Source organism: Pararge aegeria, chromosome 17, assembly GCF_905163445.1.
Source record: "Pararge aegeria chromosome 17, ilParAegt1.1, whole genome shotgun sequence".
In the NCBI taxonomy this organism is placed as follows: domain Eukaryota; kingdom Metazoa; phylum Arthropoda; class Insecta; order Lepidoptera; family Nymphalidae; genus Pararge; species Pararge aegeria.
In genome coordinates, this window is record NC_053196.1 from 12,921,859 (window position 1) to 12,936,973 (window position 15,115).

The window sequence follows — 15,115 nt, forward strand, 5'->3', positions numbered from 1 at the left end:
ATTAGGAATGTTACGATCAATGTCCACCCACAGGTTTTTATATAGCGTGTACTTTAGAAGTAGGTAGATACATATCTTTGTATCACCTTCAAAAGTTTTAAAAATTCAAATGGTTTATTTAAAAGAAAATTAGTGTAAAATTACTTAAGTAGGCTTTGTATACGGTTTCCATTTTTTTAAGTAGAAGGAAAGTATCTAGTTATTTTGTGTATTTTACTTGGCACCGACTTAAAAATGTTGTACAAAATATATTTATTACTTGCTTTATAGTTAGAATCAAGTCGGTTCATCTTTTGGTAAAAAAAAAAACAAGTTTTTTAGTGGATAGTTTTGTAATTATCTGAGTTGTAATAGCCAATAGTCATCAGCTCATAACCCTTTACAAGATATTCCTTTTCCCAAGTCCGGGGTGGTAATGGTCAAGGAGTTCCCCCAGAACTTCACAAGTGATTGTGAAGTTCTGTTTTATTGTGATAAGCATAAATTGCTTAGCAGCCATATACCACAATCGAAAGGTGTGTACTGACCGGCGTTACGGGGCGTAATGTAACGTGTTACATCGCGAGCATTGGTGCAGTCAGTACGTCGTGTTACGGGTACTTTATAAGGGGTACGGAAGTTATTTTAAACCCAAACATGTGTTGGAGTCAATACGTATAGATCGATGTGATGCATAAAAAGTTAATACTATAAGAATTTATATTTTTTTGAATTTTGGTATGTTTGTGGTTCTACATATACTAGCATCTAGCATTGGCTCGAGACAATTATCTCCTCAGGGAAGGATACAAATTAATCTTCTTTGAAAGCTTTATCAACTCTCAGAGCACTGGCGCACAAATGGAAATAATATCCAAATAGTATACGTGTAATAATAAACGGGGGTAAACTTCTCCTATACCATGTTCCCGTACTTTAGCAGGCAGTGGCGTGCATAGAGGGTATGCAGAGGGTATGCAGATTATATAAAATGGAGAAAATCTCCAGTACGAGTTATAAACATTTAAGGGAAGGCTTTTTTTACCTCTTACATTACCCATCCTTAAGTTTTTTATGACTCTTACTGGGGATTTACTTCATTTTATATAATCTGCATGCCCTATGCAGACAGGGTTGCCAGATCGATTCTTCCTGTTATCGGGATCAATAACCGATTTTTCGGGATTTTAGGGCTTTGGTCGGAAGAAATAAAAAAATAAGTTAATAATATTAATTATATACATAATATATTAAGTAAAAAAAACATATTTTTGCATTGCACTGTAGATATAAGAAAAAAAACATAGTAGGTATTTGTGACACATAAGATAAGAACCGAATAAGCGTGTTTATTGTTTTTTTTCTTGCCATATGTATTTGTCATATTTTTTTCGTGTGTTGTTTGCAAGTTTCGTTTGACGAAAATGTGAACTTAAAATTATTGAACTTGTCTTTCGGGAGATTATTTGCTTTGTCGGGAGTCGGGAGGACATACAAAAATTCGGGAGAACCCCGCCGATTCCTGACCGTCTGGCATCTCTATGTGCATACCATCTATGCACGCCATTGTTAGCAGGTGGACACGTTAATTAAATCCCTTGTCAGGGTATATAATCGGGGGATATAATTTTTTCTCCTCACTGTGCTAGCCGTGCAAAGGGTGCTGCGGAAGTTTAATGTCAAAATTAGTTTAAAAATAAAAAAACGGGTGCTGAGTACCTGCCTGAGCCGCATAAGAAGAGAAATAATTCGCGCACTTAACTCAATAATCTCGTCTTTAGACTTTGAACAGTCCAATTCGGCTATCACAATTTAGGCCGCGGGAAGTTATTTGTTACGTTTGAAAGGAGATTCAATTACCAACTAATCCGCTCCTTCGGGTCGGGGAGTAGGTATCAAAGGACCTTTTACTGTGGGCAAGGGTCGAACAACTTTATTTATTACTAGGTTTTATTTTCGATACTGTTATTTAAACAGATGAAGAAACTTTGGCATAAGATTTTTATATCTATACTAGCTGACTCCAGCGCCATCTGTCGGGCTGATTTGTGAATCTAAACCATCCAGAAAAATTCATTCAAATGTATATGTCATACACGCACAAAAGAAATGTATATATAAAGATATATTTATTTATTTATATTTTTGTCTGTCTGTCTGTCTGTCTGTCTGTCTGTATGTCTGTCTTAGTAAAATTAGGTATAATGGTAGCTGATAACCCGGGTCAACATAAAGGATACTTTTTATCCCGATATACAATAAGTTTCCTCAGGGAAATGGGATAATTTTTTTTATCAATTTGAACGCGCTAATCTCAGAAAATGCTGTTTCGATTTTTTATTTTTTTGGATTGGTAGTAACAATAATTATGGCTATATAACATCACGCTACGACCAATGGCTACTATCAGTTCAGTGACATACACACGCACACAAGAAATATATATATAAAGACATATTTATTTATTTATAGAACACAGATCAACTAGATATATGGTTATATATGTAGTTGATGTGTGTTAGCTATACAGTGCCTAATGTATAGCCTACGTCAGAGGTTTCCAAACTTATTAAACCAGCGGCGAATTTACAAGTTGAGAAATTTGTCATGGCGCCCGCGCTCTAACCGAGCTAGTTAAAATGTTTAATCCTACCAACTATTTGAGAGATCGGTATAGAAACTACATGTCCTTTTCCATAGCATAGATGGCATGCATAGTGCATACCAAATTTCGGATCCTTCTGCCCGCGGCTTAGCTCGTAAACAATTTTCAATTTTCCCCTTGGGAACTATTTAAGGAATCTGGACAAAAGGTAGCCTATGTTCTTTTCCATGTCAAAGGCTAATTGCACGCCAAATTTCATTCAAATCCATTCAACAGTTTTTGCGTGATTGAGTAAAAAACATCCGAACATCCACATTTATAAAATTAGTAGGATAAAGACTAATACATGTAAACAACATATACACTTTCCTCTCGAATCACTCATATCTAATATTGTTTTTGTCTTAGTACCTACATTACTATTCTAAAGAATAATTTACAACGATTTTCTACATTACCTAATTATAAGTAACGTTTTGACAATTAAATACGTTAAATAAGTACCGACTAAAAGTTGTTTGGATGTTTGAGTCTGAAAATGTTGGTAACTAACAGAAATTTAGAGAGCTGTTTTAAGTAATATCTATTGCTGAAAACTGCATTTCTCAACTGAACTAAAATTGACAACTGAAATTAATTGCGAAGTTTAGAGTACCTACTTATGTAAAGTTAAATATATGATTGACGGTTATCTAATAAAATACGCAAGAATGGGTAGGTGCACGGTAAAATCGATCAATTTTCCCCTATAACACGTGTATCGAATATCTGATTAATTATCGGATCGGGTTACGCGGAAACTCTAATTATAACAGAGCTCGGAAATTCACTCTTGTAATTACAAAGCTTCAGCAGTTTAAAGCCCGCTTTGTGCTTTGCGCGGAACACGATAATTTCACATTAATGGCCACGGACAAAGAGGTTTTTGCAGCTCCTAATTTTACGAATTTCCATTCTTTTGACTTCCCTTATAGATAGAAGTATTTCCAAAATATTTTTACTTATTTTTAGAAAGTATTTTTAAGCAGTGAAGTGCTATGCACAGAATTTTTACCAACCGAACTTGTTTATGATGCTTGCCACTAGATGATGTGAAAAATATGATAATACAAACACAATATACCACGTATTGTGTTTGTATTTTTCATTTTTCGTATGAATTAAAAGTTATTAAAAAACATGTTTATTTCTGCATGTTATGTGTCAGTTTAAGAGTTCCCTAAACATAACGCGCCGCTGAATCGGTGTCGTAACTTTAGATGCGCCTAACCTGTTTAGTTAGCATATATACAATTTGACTAAACGTTTTTTTTTCTCTGTCTGTCTGTCTGACTGTCTGTCTCTGTAAAATTTGTTATAGTGATAGCTGATATCCCGGGTCAAAATATAGGATACTTTTTATCCCGATAAACAATAAGTTTCCCCCGGGAAATGGGATGAAAATTTTTATCAATTTAAACGCGCTAATCTCAGAAAAAGCTGTTTCGATTTTTTTTTTTTAATTGATAGTAACAACTATGGCTATTTAACATCACGCTACGACCAATGGCTACTATCATTAATGAGAAATGTTGCAAAAACTGCAAAAAATATCCTTTTTGAGAGATTCTGATGCGTGCGATGCGTGAACGGTAAACGTTACGCCAAACGACGGAAGTATATAGTAAGTATATCGGAATTGTCGGAATTGTTGTTTCTTTTAAGTTCTAACAGTCCGCGATAACATACGACTATTTTTAAGTCGACTAATTCGCGGGCGAAGTCGCGCGGGTCCGCTAGTCATCATAAGTCCACTGCTGGACTTAGGGGGTCGGGAGGGGTTGCCTGTAATCACCACGCTGGGCGAAGGATTGGTGATCGCATTAGATGGTACTAGCACAGAGGACGCTGCTTCCAGTTCTCCGTTATATTCCCTTAGTCGCCTCGTATTACACCCGCGGCAAGGGGGACAGGTGGTGACAACTGTATATAATACTGTCACTACGCGATATCTTATATCTTTAAACGAACAATTCTTGTATAATACATATAATTGGAATCTCGGAATCGGCTCCAACGATTTTCATGAAATTTAGTATACATACAGGGGGTCCGGGTTTATTTGCGTTTCCCGGTAATAACCGATTTGGTGCAGACGAATTTGCACGGGTCAACTAGTTTAAATAATTTCCGTATTTAAATATCGTGTTTGATCTATAAGCACCTAAGTACTTTGCACGTTGGCTGACGTCTGAACTTCGACCCTAATAATGGAAAGGTTAGAGATGAACTATTAGCAGATTACTGGGTCAATACAGATTAGTGACTAATTATTTATTTGTAAGTCCGCAGTTATAGATCAGTGGATAGGAGCTCGACTTCAATTTCGGGGGGCCGAGTTCGAATCCCAGCACGCACCTCTAACTTCGTTTAATTAAAGTATCACTTGCTTCAACGGTGAAGGAAAACATCGTGAGGAAACCTACATGACTGAGAGTTATCCATTATGTTCTCAAAGGTGTGTAAAGTCCACCAATCTACACTGGGCCAGCGTGGTGGACTACGTCCTTCACTTCACATTGTGGGGGGAGACCCGTGCCCAGTAGTGGGCTGGTAATGGGTTGATATGATGATGTTGAAGTTCGCAGTTATGTTTGTGACCACGTGTAGGATAGCTGCTAGTTGGTCTAGTGGTTACCATGTTTAACCACGGATCACGAGATCCTTGAGTCGATTCCCGATTCGGGCCTGTTAAAAATATCACAGTGCCAGTCCGGAGTCACAAAATTGACATTGTGCAACCGAGATTTGTTTACATTTTACACAATTGTCTTAGCTCGATCCGGGTATAGAGTTTTGAACCTAGAACTAAAATTGATGATTAGACCGAACAAATAAACGTTACAACAGACAAATTACGATAAAAGGCAGTTTATTTTGGCAGCATAGAAAAAGTACACTTAAATTTTATTGATATCCATGGCACCGTAGATAATTTTTTCGTTCTCTGATAATATTATATTTTTAATGATTACTACGTCTTTTTTATGACTCATACGTTAACAACGCTACGTTAAGGCTTCACGGTAAACGGGCACCCGAAAAGTTAATTAAAAGCATCCAAGCTTGAAGTGTAGCTGTGGCATCGCAAATGTTTATGATTTTATTTTGCGCGCCATCGTATATTAAGAGGTCTATTTTTCTTCTTTTTTTTTTTTCTTATAATCATAAGAAAAAAAAGCAGATAGCCAAACTGATGATAAGCGGGAAAACCATCGCCTATGAACGAAGCAACAGTTCGCAGGGGATGTAAGAAACACTTGCTACCGCATTTTCTGTACTGACCATCATGATGCGCAATTGTTAGGTCTCTTGTGCTTGCAATCACACTGGCAACCACGCCCTTTAGCTTGCTTAGCGACAGAGATAACCATGGCGGTAGTACTTCACTTTACAAGCTCTGGATTGCTTAAAACAAAGACTGTATTTTAAAGCCCCCACAAACGTTAGCCTGTTGCTTTCCGATGATATAAAGGATCCAATGTCTTTCTTCAGGATGTAAGCTATAATGTATCCAATTTTATCAAAATCGGTGCAGTGATTCAGTGCAAGAAACATCTACGTATATTATGAAAATTAAGCTTAATTTGTCTGCGAACAGCAGGAGAATCTGTATGGTGTAATTTATAATTTCTTCACCTTATACTCCACACCAAACATATCTTCGGCAATGTACCCTTGCACGTTTCGCTCCGAAACCAGAGCAACTTCAGGAGATGTTGCCTTTACATTGTTGAGTTAACAATTATTCATTATTCATAATATAAATAACACCATACAGACCTCCTCCTCTCCTCTCTCCTCTCCTGCTGTTCGCGGAGTATAGCAAATTAAGCTTAATTTGTATAATATATTATGAATTTCCGCAAAGTAACGCCTGCTTCTATCCAAAACAAACATCTACACTTATAATATTATAGTATTGGCGACCCCACCCGGCTTCGCACGGTTGCAATGCTACTTACTACTGCATCTGGAGCATTTTGGAATATTTAATAATACAATGATTTTTTTAAGATATACATATTGTACAGTTATTTTATCTATCTTGTAAGGATTAGCCAGCTTTTGCAATGTTAGAGAACGTTTGTTACGACATTACATTACGAATCTTTGAATTTATTTGCTTTTCTCTGCCACAATATGCGGGTATACTACATATAAACCTTCCTGTTGAATTATTCTATCTATGCTGAAAACTGCATGAAAATTCGTTGCACAAATTAAAAGATCTAAGCGTTTATACTATGGTGGAAATAGACAGGAATGTCATGCTCGGTCCTGGGAAATAGTACACCGAAAAAGCAGTACAAATTCAGTGATGCCATAAATTTGAGAATGTACCGATTCCCTTGCTAATGTACGCGTCCTCAGAAAGCTAAGTTTTAACTGCAGAAGTTTGGGAGATGTCCTTAAAAGTTTGTTTAAAGTTGTAGATAGATTAGCTTTCAAAAATTTCACGGATCTTTACCCTTGGGACAGTTTAGTATATAGTCACTTAGTATATAGTTTTTTTGCTAGGTTGCCTGACAGTGCTTTTAGCCGTAAGGCTGCCTATTTTACTTGTGCATCTAGTACATATTAGTATAATTATTCCTTGTTTCATTATTTTGGTATGTTTTAGTGTACAATAAAGTGTACCATCATTTTTAATATACTTTATTCTACCAATCGACAGGGTGAAAAAAAATATAAAAATAGTCAATTTTACTTTCTTAACAATGTTAACTGATAACCGAGAGGAGAGTTGACTCAACGGCTTACCTAAAGTAAATAAATGAATTTAACCAGTACATAAAATTTAAGAGACTTTATTTTCAGCTTCAGCCAAGTCTATTTTTACTTGACTGCCTTGCAAGTTGCAACGGAACTTAGGTTACAATAGGACTTTGTAAACGGGAAAACAGAAAATACAGAACGAAGTCACAGACAAATGCTTGCAAATAGATTAAATTGTTTATTTAGGTTAGGCTTTTGTGCAAACAATAACTTTTTTTTTAAATGTAGGATTATCTAGATTTTAAAATATTAAATCGCCAATTTTGCTTTTCATAGTTGATAATCCCAAATGAAATCGAATTCAACAGGGCTTGAAAACGGTAAATCAACCCAGTCAATGCTCATACAAGAAAATCGGATAATAGATTTGTTCCCTGATACCATTTCAAACCCACTTTTCCTATTATTCGTTTCCAATCTTTGAACTCAGGCCCTTTTGGCTGCTATGATAGCATTTCACCAACGCGCTAAAGACGTATCTCTAATAGAAAGTGAAAAATAAGTATCCAAGTATAGTCTACTTTAATTCGCGTAATAGCTCCCAGAGGGTATGCCTGCAGCCGTCACTCGAAACAATGAAGAAAGTATAAACTTTCCAATATAAACAAGGGGCACTTAGACGTATTAGATATTGAATTACTTTATTCAAGACCTTCAATATTCATTGGTCAGAGTTGGATTGAATGCAAGATAAGGTTCAAAAGTATAACGAGACTAGTAGATAGCTACTTTTTAATATCAGATATTTATTGCTTTTTCGAACATTAGCACGAACACATTGGGTGTTATAACGATATTTAGTATTCATATGTGAGCCAATTCCTCATAATGGTTGCCTGGAAGAAATCACAATAAGTGATAAGGCCGCCTTTGTTACACAAATTTAATTGTACCTTTGTTGTTTTTGTCTCTTTTTTTTTTGTGTGCAATAAAGTATTTTTGATTGCCTGGAAGAAGTCACTATAAGTGATAAGGCCGCCTTAGTTACACAAATTAAATTGTACCTTTGTTGAAATTTAATTGTACCTTTGTTTTTTTGTCTCTTTTATTTTTTTTTTTTCTTGTGGGCAATAAAGTATTTTTGATTGATTGATTGAAAGTAAGCTTCTAATTCGTAAGTGAATTTTTTATTTCGTGGAAGTTTTTGCATGCTGAGAGCACATCTAATATATGATCGAAGACGAACCTGATCGATTACGATTTACGAGCTTAAAAGCTCGTAATCGATCAGGTTTATTTCCCATTCGCTAACGATAGATAACATCATCTTTATCAACACATTAGCCCGGATTTCCTCTCAGAATAAAAAGAATTCAGGCCATAGTACATCACCCTGGTTAGACTTCATACTCCTGGCTGGATTGGTAGACTTCACACGTCTTTGAGAACATATTGGTAATTTTTAAATGTGAACTGGTGGGACCGATTTCGATCTTCAACACTCACCTCTAACATTTCGGAGGTATGTGCGTTATTAACTTAAGCAATTAAAATATCACTCGCTGTATCGGTGCAGGAGAACATCGTGTGGAAACCTGCATGCCTGAGAGTTCTCCAGAATACATTTTATGTTCACAGATAATCAAGCAAATTATAGAACTTTTTTGTTGAAAAATTGAATGTCTTTTCTTGAGTAAAGTGGTTTGCGGTTGGTGTTGTATTATGAATATTGAACGAGCCAATTATATGAACATTGGATATTTGATATGAAGCTATACTCACGTATCAGATTTACAGCAGCACACAGAGTGGAAGGTAGTGGAGACGGCGAACAGAAGACATAGTGCTAAACCATAGACCACTGCTGCTATTGCTTGTGGTGCGTTTACGGAGCGTGTTAGGAGTTCGCGCGCCCCGAGCGACGCCGGGGCAACGCATAGGGCGTGCGTGCACACATTTGCCACATTTTCAACCTAAACAAAGATAAAATATTTTAAATACTATCATTATAATATATAGTTTAAAATAGTTACAATTAATGTAATGGTTGAATAACCACATACAAAATCGTGTAAAATAACTCAATAACATCTCAGAGATGAAGTTTGTGAGACCCTGGATAGAGTGCAAATCTGAAAGGAGGTAAAACCAGGCAAAAAAATATAGTTTTAAAAGAGATCTACTTTGTTTTAATGAAATGAGTTGTTTACTTATTACATAGACTAAAGACTGTATAGTTTTTACATGTTTTTATTGCCTGATAGAAATAAATGATTAAAAATTACAATTAAATTCTTCCAATCAGAAAAAAAATCTTGATTTGCTAAATATTTCACAGAAAAGATCAGTTAAGCTGATGATCAGTAAAAAAGCTTAAGGCTTTCATCATGCAATGTTAATACTTATAAATATGCATTTTCTAAAAGAATTTTTTTTTAGTTATTAGTATTCTACTTGAATAAAGAATTTTCTGATTTTATAATTTAATGGTTAGGGGAAAAAAATGTCTATTCTAGCTTAGAGATGCACAAAAAATCAAAACAGAAAATTGTATCCAAGTATAATCTTCATGACATAACTTTGATGAAAAAGCTTTTCAGTCTTAACCAGCTCAATTCGCCTGGTCTTAATTTATCTCAATTATCTCATTTCCTAAGTCTGATGGCACTGAACTAAAGGTCACTCTATACAAATCCAGTGCTTTCTTTCATGAATGAAAATTATAATCCATTTTGTCTAACCATGCTGATTTTTACTATCTCCAAAAGCAATATTATTGTAATATTGTTGAAGTTTTGTTCTTTATTTATAGGATGTCTAAATTAAGTGTAATTATGAAAAATACTACCTGTGCTAACCCCCAATCTTATTGTGTAAGCATATAAATATAAAAATAGAATAAAAAAGGTTTTTCTATATGGATCTGTTTACTATTTTTTTATGTTCGTACACTTGCTTTATTACTACTAAACTACTACATTTACTTAAATAACACAAGATTTACTATAATAATTGTTACAATAGAACTGAAATAAAATTGATGGTAACATTTTTTTTTATTCTGTATCAGTTGTGGGACAGCAATATAGTTGAGTAATGTTTATTTATCTAATACATGGGATGGAGTGGACATGCTTCATAGAATAAACAAATAATAAGCTAATAGGTACATACACTAAGATAATTTAAAACCTAATCATTATTGTTTACAAAACAAAAATAACAATAACTACTATTTAACGACTATAATAAATTAACTAATTATTGATGCTTTATTAGCCCAGTAGTTTAGGGGTGGATAGTAATTCGTGTAGATACCAACTTGGATTATTAATTATTGTAACTTCCGTAAGGAAAAGCATAACGCCCATTCAGAGGGGAAAACGGCGTCTTAGTAATGTTTAATATACTCAAAAAAAAAAATTTTTGAGATGTTATTGTGAAGTCGTACTCACCGTGGTTGGAACATAGGCCTTATTTGACGAAGCCCTCGCGTTCATCCATTTTACTGACTTGAGCTTATCCCACTGCACATCGTAATGAAAATAAAGCTTGCTCTGGTTGAACTTTGACTTAAATTTCATGATTAGCACAGAAAACAAGCTGACAACGTCGCCCATCGCGTTTATACGAATGCGTGGTGCAAGTTAACTGGTCATGAGGCCAACAACTGCACAGGTAATCTTGTTATGATGTGGGCACTCATGTTAGTAATTTAATTTGCATTTTCTACGAGATTTTAATAAACCATTTTTATATTTTAAAAATACGTCCCGATCGAACACCGCACTTGACAACCACCGATCAACGATTGGCAAACTGACATTTATTTTGTTTGACAAATGCATTAGCCATAGACATCCTATAAAAGAAGATTTGACAGCAGCAATGTCAGATATTTTTGTTGTCTATGGTCATCTTAAACTTGCTACGGACTGTACTAGTATTGTTTTAGTCTAAGTATTTAAGTACTTGTCAGATATACTTGGTGATGTGATAACGAGATGTGGTTTGTAATTTTATGATAGCATGCTACTTGTGTCAAAAAAAAATATTGTCAACGAGTTGTAATCTAAAATAAATACCTATTACAGATATACCGAATTATTCAAAGTTAAAACGTATAATATTATTCGTATACGTATATTAACGCATATAAACGAATGAATCTTACTTTTGAAATCAATTAATAAGTTCTCACGGACACGACTGAGGGGAGCTCTTTCCATTCAAAACCGAAATAGCCACCATTTGCTCATATCAATTTTTTACGTGCCTCCACAAGTCTTCTTCTCTGCCAATGGAAATCGATTAAGCATTATTTCCAAAAAAAAAGTTATACAAAAATTCCTTGCCTTCCTAAATATCTATCTTACCCATACCAATCTTACAATTAGCGATAAGTGTCCATCTCACAGCGGTACGACGCGCCCGGAAACTTTTTTTTATCACAAAATAGTTCAAGATTGTTTATTTAGCAAAACTTATTTTGTTTGAATTTAGAATTAATAATTGCATAATAGTTACGCACGATTTGACTTAACTGCTACATTACCTACTTGACTAGTCTGAACGTGGCTTTAAACTGAATGTAGATCATCAAATTTAGTTAAGTTAAATCTACCTACCAATTTAGTACATAGTACTAGGTACTTCTTTTTATTTATGGCTCTTCCTAGTGCCAAAACAGCACAATGAACCCACTTTCCTAGTGTCAAGTAGCTTGGAAAAGGCACAGAGATTTTACTACTTTCCACTAAATTGGTAGGTAGATTGGTATCTGGGAATATGTGGGACACATCTATCCTGAATTTCAAACATTAATGTTAAACTCCTTGGTAGATATCACTCAAATAATGACATAATAAATTCTATATCAAAAACTGAAGGTCGAGGTAAATAGTACCAAGTAAGTTTGGGGGGTAGTAGGTATGTAACCTAAGAACAATGTAATGATTGTTTTTTTTATTTGTATAAAAATAGCACATGTGGTTATTTTTTACTTCCATGCTCTTTCCCAAACATCCTCAATGAGGCAATTATACAATGGTGCTGATTCAATTGAACCAAACCTCATAATTAAACTAAATGCAGATCTAAAAATGCTGTCCTTGTCACTCTATATCTCTTGGCACTATTAAATATATAACATTTCCACCACCACAACCACTTAGCAGTATTTTACAATAATTATTAAATATATTTGCATTGCATTTAGGGGGAACTTAACAAGTTGAAAATAAATACAAACTAAATATTTTATATTGATTTTATATTAATAAATAAGGCCCTGAGAACAAACACTTTTCACTAGTTTTCTGTTTGATCTATCAAAAAATCACATCTCTTACAATATTCACGAACTACATAGTTAAGTGTCATATTTTTGCCCTCAAGTAATATGGTATAACCTTGAACAGCCTACTGGCAAGTAATTGGTGAAGTAACAGGTGACTTGTTGTATTCAGTTAAATCCAACTGTCAATTTGAAAATCCAATATCTTGTGTCTGATGTTTTTTTCAACATCTGTGCTATTTTGATTGTTCAATGAACCAGCATATTACGAGCATATTATTAATTAAAAATGGCTTTGAGAAAATAGTTTGAAGCGTGTGAAAAACTAATGTTGTGTAAAGAAAACTGTGGGCAACAGCACTCAATGTTCTGTAAAACAATCTTACATTGGAATCTCCATGACTTTCAGTGGAAACTTACTTAAAATATACCACTTGTGACACTTCAAATGCTAAATCAGATACATTATTCACAAAGTTAACATTATGAATTCAGAAATAGCTTTCAAAGACTTGTAAAAGCCTCTTGATTTCTGCTATCCTTGCTGCTTGAGCTTGTACGGGGACCATAGCTTGAGATACCTCTTCACCTTTTGCAAGGATTGTATACATACTTTTTATATTATTGTCCATAGCATCACAGGTTTTTCCCACAGCATCTCTATAAACTTCCATATTTTCTGCAGTGAGTGAGGAGTTGGAATGTAAAATGCTAGATAAATTTTCTATTAAGTTGTCAACAGACTGTGCAATCTTTTGAGCTTCATATTCAAGATCATTTAAGACTGTTATGTCTATTTGGCCAATCTGTGGGGCCAATATTTGCCTATATAGTTTGCCAGATGGAGTGCTTGATCTGGATGCACTTGAGCTACCAAATACTGGAGTTTCACCACGTTTGGCTACTGGGCTAGAGATTTTGATCTTAAATTCTAAATCATCAGCAACATAATGTGTCATGTCACCTTCATAGCGAAAGTGGCCATCTAGAGGAATTTTTTCCTGTTTACGATTTTCAGAAGGGAGATCATACGGCCTAGATGGGCCAGGTTCTTTTTTTTGTTCATCAGCACTTTGACCATTGTCAGAATGGAAAGATATCTCACTGTATGAGGCAGTCATTCGGGCAGATATATCGTCATCAATGTCCTCGGCATCCTTGTTAGATTTGTCTTCGATCTGTGTTTTGAGGATTTCAGGAGCTGCAGTAGAACTTTGTTTACTATTCATTGTTATATGTTCATACAAGTAATTCGATTTCAAAAGTTTATCCTCCAGATAAATAGAAAATTTAAAGAGTCAAAATTGACATGGCATCTTAAATTACAGAAGGACAATAATGTAAATATTATTTCACTGAATAATTCAGTAATTATAACATTGTTCTTAGAATTATAAATAAACTGGCGAAGCCCAATCGAAAGCAAAACTGTTAGCTGCTGTCTAGTGTCAACTATATACTATCAATTGTCAAACTATGTCACTGGAAACAATATTTTTAGGGTACTGTTTAGTGTAAAGTATGTTTAGAAAATATTCTACTCGCTCTATTCTACAAACACATTTAAAGAGACTTTTTGTTAACGTGTTTTTATTTTATTATTTTCTTCAAAAATCTGTAACAAGTAAAAAAATTTAGAATTTTAGAAGCACAGATATAAGATCTATAGATTAATAGTATTGGCCGTGACGGCTACTGAGATTCCAATTATATTTTTTTCCTTATCTCCGTGACGTTTGTGGGGCAAACCATAATCTCCTAGAAATATCAACGTGACGTTCGTGGGGCAAACAATAAATTTCGAAAAAGCTTGTTTTTATAATTCGCATATTTTTCATTGTTTTCCGATAATTTATTTCGTTTTAAGTCAATAAGTTTGGTTCCTAAGGCTTTCTTTCTTTCTTCTGACTACTTTTCACTTTGGGTTTAAAACACTGACGTTTGTTGTAGGTCAGTGGTTTTAAATTTATAATAGTGCTTAAATCGAAATATAACCATAAAAATAATAAAATTATATTTTTAAAATGGTCTCATCAAACCACCTGACGTCATTTGTGTGTGGTTAAGGCGATTGAGGGAACAGATGCTTTTTAAAATCTTCTAAATAATATCAGTTGTGTTTTAGTACAAATAGTTCTGCTATTACTCCAAATAAAATATTAATGAATGTTCTACGATATAAGAAAAAATAAATTTACGTAATTTTTTGGATTCTGCAAGAGCTTCCGTAATTTTTAGATTTGTATTATAGGCACTTACGTTCTTCATTCACACTTTCAATTAAATTTCTGACAATATGGGAAAATGAAAATCCTTTTTTTGCCGGCCACACTGATGGCACGCTCTACATGTGTTTAATTTACTATGTTTTTAAAGTTACTTTACATAATCTTCAAGAAAAATGAACATAATCTGAAACAACCTAAGTACATTTAGACTAATAAGAATATTTAAGTTCTATTAAATAAGGGAAAAGA

At 34.3% G+C, this 15,115-nt stretch overlaps 2 protein-coding genes across 2 annotated transcripts in view; both read right to left on the reverse strand.

The window, feature by feature from the left end:
- LOC120631040 (monocyte to macrophage differentiation factor) overlaps nt 1-11,136 on the reverse strand; it is a 42,926-nt gene extending 31,790 nt beyond the window's left edge. Inside the window, exons 1-2 of the mRNA XM_039900436.1 lie at nt 10,798-11,136; nt 9,125-9,315 (exon numbers count right to left, since the gene is read on the reverse strand). Of these exons, the coding sequence (XP_039756370.1) occupies nt 9,125-9,315; nt 10,798-10,962 (356 nt within the window). The 5' untranslated portion in view covers nt 10,963-11,136. The remainder of the gene's footprint in view (nt 1-9,124; nt 9,316-10,797) is intronic.
- Nucleotides 11,137-12,597: 1,461 nt separating this feature from the next.
- LOC120631186 (BLOC-1-related complex subunit 6) lies at nt 12,598-14,320 on the reverse strand. Its single transcript, XM_039900659.1, has one exon. It carries the CDS (start codon nt 13,865-13,867, stop codon nt 13,130-13,132), a length of 738 nt encoding a protein of 245 aa, XP_039756593.1. The 5' UTR covers nt 13,868-14,320; the 3' UTR covers nt 12,598-13,129.
- Nucleotides 14,321-15,115: the final 795 nt, after the last annotated feature.

Bases quoted from the DNA above. Each gene is read 5' to 3' on its own strand.
- LOC120631186 (XM_039900659.1), bottom strand. From the start codon at position 13,867: ATGAATAGTAAACAAAGTTCTACTGCAGCTCCTGAAATCCTCAAAACA.